General features: G+C 43.0%; 1 protein-coding gene across 1 annotated transcript in view; it reads right to left on the minus strand.

Moving 5' to 3' along the window:
* Positions 1–9,436, minus strand: part of hip1 (huntingtin interacting protein 1) — a 78,395-nt gene extending 68,959 nt beyond the window's left edge. The window contains exon 1 of the mRNA XM_033631186.2: positions 9,173–9,436. Within this exon, the coding sequence (XP_033487077.2) occupies positions 9,173–9,289 (117 nt within the window). The 5' untranslated portion in view covers positions 9,290–9,436. The remainder of the gene's footprint in view (positions 1–9,172) is intronic.
* Between the last annotated feature and the right edge of the window lie 1,051 nt (positions 9,437–10,487).

Here is a 10,487-nt window from a genome sequence, read left to right on the forward strand (position 1 = left end):
TCCATGTGAGCTGGCCTGATCAGAACAAAGGCTGGGCATTATCAGGTTCAAGTATCTTAACCTCATGTTAATCATTCGGCAAACCTCTGTTGTGCAAATTAACCATTCTAGACGATAATTCAAAAACTTAAAAACTCAGCTAAAGTTCTGTTTTACAAAAAAAGTGGAGTATTTTTATTTTAATACCGTTATTTTACCAGGAAGTCCCATCGAAATTGAAAACCTCTTTTACAAGAGAGGCCTGGCCGAGGTAGCAGCCACTCAAAGCTTATTAAAATGCAACAAATACAACTTATAATGCAAAAGTCCACTGTAAAACAACAACTATTCAAACATAGTGGCCTCTCAAGCAAAACAAGCACATGTCTCTGTCACCACATTCTTTATGATGCCCTAAAATAAAAAACAGTAGGACAAACTGCACTGAACACCAGTTTGATTACTTTTATTTTTGTGCCATAACTGATATCAGAAAAATATCGGTCATATCACTCAGCCGCAGTCAGTGTAGGATGTGTCACATGGCTGAGGAGGACCGCACTGTATTTAAATGATGATTTAAAATGAGGCCTCTCATGTTGAAGCAGGCTAATTTGCATACCACACCAGACACCGATGATGTAGGTTTCAGTCTGACTTCTGACCTTTGCTGCCTGTGAAACCAAAAGCATCAGTCCATCTCTGTCTCTCTACCCTTTCCGCTTTACTGTGCTGTAAAACACAGAGGAGAACTCCAAAACAATCTGTAAATCAAAGCCATTGTTACCGCCGCCAGGAACTCATCAGTGCACTTTGTTCCACTTACTGACCTGTCACTCACGTCCAGCTCTATTATTCCACAGCCAGTCGGTGCAATGAGGCCACAAACCACCGCCTGCTGTTTCTGCTGCCTCAGTGCTTTTAATGGTCTCGCTTTCATGCTTGCATGCTTGTCTGTGTGTGTGCTGCATGTATTGCGGATATCCCTCCATAACTTCCCCGCATTTTGAATTTCAGGATGTAGAAGGAGCAAAAGGAAGACTCAAGACAATGAGAGATGGAGTGCAGAACAACAAGGCAGAGGGAATGACAAAAGACAGTAGAGGAAGAGAGGCAGGGAGACGGGGTGATTAAAAAATTCTTGTCTGCGTCCGCCCTGCTGAGTCCTGCTTGTGCCCGAGGGCCACGGCCCCGCTCCTCCCCTGAATTCCACAGCTGCCAGGGCACCAAACAGCATGAAAAGAGGGTGCAGGGCAGAATGAGGGTGTCCATTAAACCAGGTCTACTGTACACCAGTGATTCCCAACCAGGGGTACTTGTTCACCAGGGGTTACTTCTACAGTTGTTGGAGGTTATGAAGAAATCTGCTGATTAAAGTAACACTTCACCTACAAAATGATCATTTGTATATCAATTACTCACCCTGTGTTATGTTGAATTCATGAAGCAAACTTTGTTTGTTTGTACAAAAACAGTGAAAAGTCTTGAAGAATGGAAATAAAGGGGGGGCCGCATTTAACAACAGCAAAACTATATAACATCCATTCACAAACTCTCACACAACTCACACAATATAATCCAAGTCTCATTTATCCATTCATATGCTCAGTATGTTCATTTAAACTCTGCTTGTGGATTCCAGTGAGCAGAGTTTAAAAGGTGTGCTAGCCATCCATGCATGTGACTGTGTAATGCAGAAGTGTTTTTAATTGTTATACTTTAGCGAAAATGCATGTTTGGTAAGTACGGAGCATACGACTGGATAATTGAGACCTGGATTATATTTCATGAGTAGTGTGACAGTTTGTACGCAGATGTTTTGATATACAGTACAGGCCAAAAGTTTGGACACACCTTCTCATTCAATGCGTTTTCTTTATTTTCATGACTATTTACATTGTAAATTCTCACTGAAGGCATCAAAACTATGAATGAACACATGTGGAGTTATGTACTTAACAAAAAAAAGGTGAAATAACTGAAAACATGTTTTATATTCTAGTTTCTTCAAAATAGCCACCCTTTGCTCTGATTACTGCTTTGCACACTCTTGGCATTCTCTCCATGAGCTTCAAGAGGTAGTCACCTGAAATGGTTTCCACTTCACAGGTGTGCCTTATCAGGGTTAATTAGTGGAATTTCTTGCTTTATCAATGGGGTTGGGACCATCAGTTGTGTTGTGCAGAAGTCAGGTTAATACACAGCCGACAGCCCTATTGGACAACTGTTAAAATTCATATTATGGCAAGAACCAATCAGCTAACTAAAGAAAAACGAGTAGCCATCATTAAGAAATGAAGGTCAGTCAGTCCGGAAAATTGCAAAAACTTTAAATGTGTCCCCAAGTGGAGTCGCAAAAACCATCAAGCGCTACAACGAAACTGGCACACATGAGGACTGACCCAAGAAAGGAAGACCAAGAGTCACCTCTGCTTCTGAGGATAAGTTCATCTGAGTCACCAGCCTCAGAAATGGCAAGTTAACAGCAGCTCAGATCAGAGACCAGATGAATGCCACACAGAGTTCTAGCAGCAGACCCATCTCTAGAACAACTGTTAAGAGGAGACTGCGCCAATCAGGCCTTCATGGTCAAATAGCTGCTAGGAAACCACTGCTAAGGAGAGGCAACAAGCAGAGGAGATTTGTTTGGGCCAAGAAACACAAGGAATGGACATTAGACCAGTGGAAATCTGTGCTTTGGTCTGATGAGTCCAAATTTGAGATCTTTGGTTCCAACCGCCGTGTCTTTGTGAGACGCAGAAAAGGTGAACGGATGGATTCCACATGCCTGGTTCCCACTGTGAAGCATGGAGGAGGAGGTGTGATGGTGTGGGGGTGTTTTGCTGGTGACACTGTTGGGGATTTAGTGGTGGCTATTTTGAAGAAACTAGAATATAAAACATGTTTTCAGTTATTTCACCTTTTTTTGTTAAGTACATAACTCCACATGTGTTCATTCATAGTTTTGATGCCTTCAGTGAGAATCTACAATGTAAACAGTCATGAAAATAAAGAAAACGCATTGAATGAGAAGGTGTGTCCAAACTTTTGGCCTGTACTGTAGTTTGCTGTTGTTAAATGCGGCCTCCCTCAGGGCTGGGCGATATAACGACTAGGGATAGACCGATATGGATTTTTTAGGGCCGATGCCGATACTGATTTTTTTCCATCACCCTTAGCCGATGACTGATTATGGACTGCCGATTTTCTTGAGCCAATATTTGGGGCCGATACTGCTTTTGCTCCCTCAATTTACATCAAAAATTGACACAATGATAACAAATATTACAGGTCTCAAGTTTAAAATAAGAAACATTTATTGAACAGTAAAAAATACTAAAACAAGATGGAAAGTTGAGGTAGAACAGGTAGAATATTATTATTATTATTATACATTCAAATAAAAAAAAGAGTTCAGTGCTCTTAAATCTTCCAGTAATGTCTTTATAAAATAAACAAATATTTAAGCTGAAGCATAAATAAAACAACAACTACTGTACACAGTAGGATTCGCTGCATGTGCGCTGCAGGGTCTTCCGGCAACACAGAGCTGCCCGTGGATGCCTGTCTGTAAATCATGCCAGGGAAAAATAAATCCGCGAACCCACGCACGTATCGGCTGATGCCGATACAAGTAAAAAACTCAAATATCGGCCCAATATATCGGCCGGCCGATGTATCGGTCTATCCTTAATAACGACTACCGGTATGTACGATATATCGATATATTTTCAATCAAGATATAAATTTAGACAACACCCTTTACATCAATGTAGGGTCAAGTTGCGTTACATAATGTGAACCAGTGTGCATCTCTCCTCTCTCACAACCTCCACACAGCTCCGCCCTACTTATTAACTCACAAGTTTTCCAGCAACACTCAGAGAGACACAGAGCTGCTCCTCTGTTTCATCTGTCTGATAATGAGTCTAGAGTGAGACGTCGGCCTATATGTTGCAAAATATATGTAGCATGCGTGCAATACAGCGCTGCGCTGCTAATTTGTGTGTGAGGTGGATCATAGTGCGTCGTGTGGTTCTTCTTGGTAGTTGTAGTCTAATGTGTGACATGGAGACACCGCTGGGTGCAGGCGACAGATCTGTTTAAAAATTCCAGTGACAACACAGACGTTTAATATACAAGACGTATATAACATGGACAAAGTGTCTCTCGGTCCTTCCCTCACTAAGCTTCACTGTTGATGCTCTGTGTAAGATTAATAGCCTAAATAAATAAAAAGATTTAAATCATTTTTCAGCACTAGATTCATGTGAAAGGCCAACAGATAGAAAAAAACTTTTTAACTCCCCCACAAAGATTTTTATCTGTTTCAAACTACGATGGATTTAGGTCTACTTGATACTTTTATATTTTATCTTATAGTTTAATGTCCTGTGCTGCAAACCTTTAAACCTCTGTAGCTCCAGTGCTGTGTGCAAAAACATTAACGTACAGCCCTATATGATGAACAGGGGAATAAAATCCCTGTCTTTGCATTTTATTTTGATCAGTCTGTTTTTGTAAAACTGCTTGTGACATCTCAAATGTGGCTTTGACTTGCAGCTGAAAACATGGAGCCCATTTCGTTGAAAATACCGAGACATATTGTGTATCACCAGTCAGCAAATTTTCTGTTTGGGTTCTTTGTTTACCGACGAGGCATTCGAGAAAAAGACGTCATTTAACTTTACTTTTTCAAGTATTCATTTAAACTGATATTATCAGATTTTTCTTGATATATTAACACTGAGCACACACTTTGTCAGCTGTAACGCCAAAACACTGTATGCTACAATTAAGAGCGTGTACGTAATTGCTGAAATAGCCAAAAGTAATGGATAATCAGTTGAAAAGTACTGCTTCAACAAGTGGTAGTGAACCCAATGCAAACCTTGACCAAACCAACCATAATATTTACAGCTCAATGAGAGGGACTGTTTCACATGAATGGCATTGCTACGCAGTAGCTTGGGTCCATGTTTACTTCCTGTTCGCTGATGTGATTCACATATGCTGCAAAACATTGCAGCAGGAAATACAAAAGGACACATTAACATTGTTTGTAACGGTCTATATAAAAGGTTGGAAAACACTGCTGTGCGTTTACACCAACTGCCAAACACACATGTACTGGAGTGCAGATCCAAGCAGGAGTGACCTCCGTGTGGACGAGTAAAGGAGAAGGAGTAGGCTGGCAGCCAGTCTAATTTTAAGGCCTTAATTATGTAACATACAATGTGGTGTCACTCACAGTCACGCTGCATGTCCCAGCTGAGGAACTGGTGCCCCAGAAGTTTTCCACAAGCCCTAATTATGGTTCGTATGGGTCCAGAGATTACTACCTACACCAGCTCTCAGATGAAAAACTCCTCCTGGCCTCTGACAGCTTGGAGACTGTTCTGCGCTCTAGGAGTGAGTTGGCACCTCTGACATTTGGGAGCCTTAAGATAAAGACTATAACGTATGTAGTGTCCAGTACTAACTTGTTATTTGCTTGTTGGTTTTCCTTACTGCAGTTGAGAGCACAATAGAAAAACAAAACACGCAATGAAGCTGGAGACAAACACACCAATGATTAAATCCCCCCTAAACTCTAAATTAAAGAGTCAGCTGCTATTATGAGGCAGAACATGTCATTAAAAGAAAGCTCTGTGTGCTATCTGGCTGCCCTGTTTCGTTATTTTTATAACCCAGTGCGGACACTATGACAGAGAGGATTTTGAACACACCCTGGTTGTTTACCCAACTCAACAGAGAGATAGGCCAGCATTTCTCAGAATCAGCCTTTTACACAACTGTGGCTTTAAAGTAGGCGACCCTGCTGTCTGCAGCGCACACTGCTCATATTCATATACATGTAACTGTAAGATATTAAAGTTAGGTTCGACCCTTTGTGCCGCTGTACTGCTGACAGTCGTCTCTCTAGATACATTTCTCTACATGCCTTGTATCTGATTAAAATGCTCCATGGTTAACACACTCACACACACTGATAGCAATAAACACCCCACACAAAAAGTCACTGGTCACCATAATATGGAAGAAATTCATATTTTACACTGGATTATTCAGATAAACATGAAGCCTTCACTGTATTTTATGGCTGAGAAGTGCCGTTCCAAGAATCTAGAGGACCCCAGGCAAAGAACGCCAATACAAACACACCCTTCCATAAAAATGTATTCACTTGAATCACTCCAGAAATACATTTGTCAGTTGTGCTTGATCAAATATCATAATCATCTGTTGAAATGTAATAATAAAGTATCTGAACAACCAGCTGTCATAGAGTAGCAAGATGGGGCCGCATGTAAGGTTCTTTTTCGGCAGCAGCAGTGCACTGTATAGGGCCTTATGTGAAGTTATCATGTTTCTTTAAAGGCCCTGACACACAAAGCTCACGGTCGGCCCTTGGTTTTTGCTGTGTGTCCCACGCTGTTGGCCCTAATCAGCTATTTCTGTATGATTTAGCATGTTAAATCAGCGTCAGAGATGGCGGAGCCTGTCGGTGGATTAAATCACTCTGATTGGCAGTTAAGCTCAGCACACGAGAGGAGAAACGGAAGTGAGGAAAGTAAACAAAAGGCTATAGTCAAGAGGAGTGAGACAAACACAAACTTGTTTCATAAGGTAAGGGTTTTTTTAGCTATTGAACACTTAAGTAGAAATGGTTTGTAATTATTTGTGGTGTTGTTCCGTAGCGCACCGTAAATAGCCTTCGTTCTTTTAATATCGGGTATGTGCTAACTGGCTAACTAGCGTCTTGAATCCATCCTGTCAGTCTTCCAGTTTCCCTTTTCGAATGATGAATACAGACTACTGCCGTCTGCTCCTATGAAGCGCGGCTCGGGCCGCATTTTCCTGACCGAACACCACCACATCCGAAAGAGTTATAACCAAGCCTGGCCCGACCCTGACAGACTTTCTGATTTTTGAGTCCAAATCCGACCCGAGCCCGACGCTGTCTGTTTCCTAACACAGCCTGTCTGTTTACTGTGATCACACACGGACAGTGTGTAAATGACCATCAAAAGGCTGCTGTTACGCACAGTCAAACACATCACTCGCACAGTAGCGAAGCACGGCACTGTGCACACACTCAATTGGAGCGGCACCCGTGTTGTGTTCAGGCGTTGTCACGTAAATAACAAATTCCAGCACTTGAATAGGCCATAGCACAACACAGCAGCATGTCAAGTGGGCCGAACCCGAGCAAAATTTCTGATGTGTTATCTGAACCCAGCCCGACAGGACCCGTTGGGTATCCTCACTCTGGCTATGGAGAGTTATTTCATCTCACGCAGGTGCAGAATGTAAGTGCAGGTTGGCTGTAGTCTTTGCAGTGTGTTCATGTGCAACTTTTTGGCCGAGACACAGGGACTCCACCTCTCGTTCTTTGATGTCAGTTTAGTGTATCTGGGCCTTAAAGGGGGGGTAATAGTTCTCACTACAAAATGAGCCAATATCAGTGGCCATGAAGGGCCTGTTTTCACAATTTTCTCAAGGGAGGTGCCCAACATTTGCCTGCATGGCCTCTCCTGATGGTGCGCCCCTGTGGCTAAAAGTGATGGCTAGTGACGACAGACATGCAGACAGATAGATAGACAGATATGCAGACACAGACAGGAGGTGAAAGCCACCCAGCAGATTTAGGCAGCTTTAGAGCACAACAGATCAGATGAGATTATCTCTCGCTGATCCCCTGTAAAGTAGACAGCAGATTCATTGATTCCTGCACCGCCTGCCATGGGTCCAGGATCCCCCGCGGGCAAACATCAACCACACCAGGGAAAAAAAACAAAACACAAACAGCGAGACTATAGGGGTAACAAACCGTAATCGGTGCTCATCACAGTTACAGAAGAGAAATTGGCAGCATTACTGTTAAGAACATAACAGCTGAATGTGTCATGCTGCGGTCTGGTCATGTTGGAACATTGATAATAAAAGCGAATGAAACTTGGGCTTGTTTCATTTTGCATAAATACTTTCACACTCCTGACTAGAAGAAATAGGCTGATCAACCACAAAGCTCTGCGCCTTATTTAAACTATCTGATCTAAATTCCCACACCCTTCAGACACAAGACCCTATGTGTGTGTTATGTTGTGATCCTGGACACCATTTTGCCTTGACACACTTCCAGTGGGTGTGATCTCAGGAGCCTGACAGTGACCCAGTGACCAGGCTTGGCTCGGGACACGTAAAGCCATGCATGCGTCTCTCCCAGCCTCTAATCCATGCTGCTACTGTCCCGGATAGGAGAGGCGTGGGGGGACTGAGTGGAGAAGGAGGAGGGGGAGGTAGGCAAACTGTATGCAACCATCCAGACGCAGAATCGCCAAATACCTACTGTCCAATTTAGCAGCCGTTGTAAAACAGGAGAAGCACGTTGCAGCAGCACCACGGCAGTTTGCTCTGCCTTGGTTCATCTGACCTACTTTCTGCCCCCTTTCCCTCCCCTGTGCCTGGTCTGGGAAGAGGGGAGGGGAGACCACCAGGCAGGAAGCAGCAGGCTCCACAGCATAACAGCAGCCTACATACATATGCTCACTGGGGGAGCACTCCACGCAAAGTCAGATGGAGCTCTGGAATCTACACAGCATTCATTATTCATCAGCAGCCGTCACAGAAATATAACAAACAATGAAAAATCAGACCACATCTCTACTTTAGATCATCACCATCACCATCACCTTCATCATCACAGATCCTGCCTTGACTGTAGGCCTACACAAGGCACTGACAGCCTCTCATACACATGACACAGCTCCACAAAGCTTCACCTGGCCTTTCCCTTGTGTGGTTTGTCCTGCAGATAGCCCAAACAGCACAGTTATCTGAATTCAAAAGGCCAGTGACCTACATTTCAACAGCTCTTTTGTTGTACAGTGGACACATTGGTGATCACAGACACACATCAGGGAGAGCAACACTGGAGTAAACCATAATCTGGATCAAACAGAGAAACAAAACTGGAGGAATTTCATTAAAATGCCAAAAACGTGGTGTCACTTTCTGAGCTCAGACACAACCTCACAATGTACAGTTAAATTTAGGAGCTGACAGCAAACATCCTGACATGACTATTATCCTCCCACCTTACAAAGCGGCTCTCAGCCAGCACCTTCATCCCACGCTTTCAGCACAATAATGTTATTATGACATGAGTGTGACCCCCTCTGCTCCGTACCTGCCCTCTCTCAAAGTTTTCCTTCTCCAGCTCCAGGCTGTTGGCCCCTCCAGTCCGTCGGATCACTTTGGGGATAGCGTTGGGTACTTGCTGCATGGAGCTTTTCACTCGATCCATTGTCGTTTGTTTTTCACAGCAGCGGAAGAAAAAAAAAACTTTCAGCCGATAAACAGGCTAAAAATCTGTTAAAAATAGATATAAAAATAAAAGCCGCACTAACTATGGCGGGCAGCAGTCCATGCTGTGCTGGACTCGTCGCCCCGTTCACTGGATCATTTGGTCTTTCTGTCCACCACCCCAGTCAATGACAGGAGCAGTCTGAACGGCACCAGGGTGAAGTCAGACAGGCTGAGAGGAGGAGGGCACTTCCGCTTTTTAAAATAAAAGCCCTGTTGGTTAACGTGCTGCATCTACAAACTGTAGAAGGTTTCAGTCTGTAAATAAAAACTGAAGGGCTTAGTGCTTACATTTAAAACAATATTTCTAGTCTCATGTTTTAGTTCTTACTAATGAAATCACACGCATAGTGAATTACAACCCAAAAGGACAGGTGCCATTTAAAAAAAATGTATTTCATATTTTATATAATCATTATTAAAAGACAATATGCTGCAGGGCCATAGCCACAAAGTCAGCTTTGGAGGGGCCAAATCTGCCAGGGATGTGGAGTCCCACCCACCCCAAAGGAAAAAAAATCAAAATTTCAAAACTAATTTCCTACTATATTATTTATCATAAGCAATTATAGTTATATTGTAGTTATAGGCTACCATACGAATAACCAATCGAGTGCCCCAGGAATGAGTCCTAAAACCATGGGTGCAGATCTGATGACAAGTTTGGGGGGGACACAATCACTTGTGATTTTTTTTTAATTGCACGCGTGCAAATCATGCCCACAGAGCGCTTGAGATTGCCAGCATATTTCACGATTTCATAGAGGCTCATCACCATCACCAAGTCATTCAAAAAGCACTACAAAGAGAATCATATGCTTACCTTTACTGTTTATTTCTCTTAAACAGCCAGTAGTACATGGAACCAGCCATCACCCTCCTTTTCACTGCTTCGCTGTTAGTTAATGCTACTTCTAGTTTCAGGGTGTCAGGCATGTTATGTCCACTCATGTTCTCATCTCTCACCTCTCACGGATTCCCATTTCTCCTCATCATCTTCCCTTTCTCCCAGTATATAGGAATACTGTATACATTTGTTCAATTTCAATCATTTAAGCTATTTAGAATTGGGGGGGACAATTTGTGTTTTTCAGAATTTGGGGGGGACATGTCCCCCCCATCCCCCCCGGGATCTGCAC

The sequence above is a fragment of the Epinephelus lanceolatus genome, chromosome 4 (assembly GCF_041903045.1).
Source record: "Epinephelus lanceolatus isolate andai-2023 chromosome 4, ASM4190304v1, whole genome shotgun sequence".
Lineage (NCBI taxonomy): Eukaryota > Metazoa > Chordata > Actinopteri > Perciformes > Serranidae > Epinephelus > Epinephelus lanceolatus.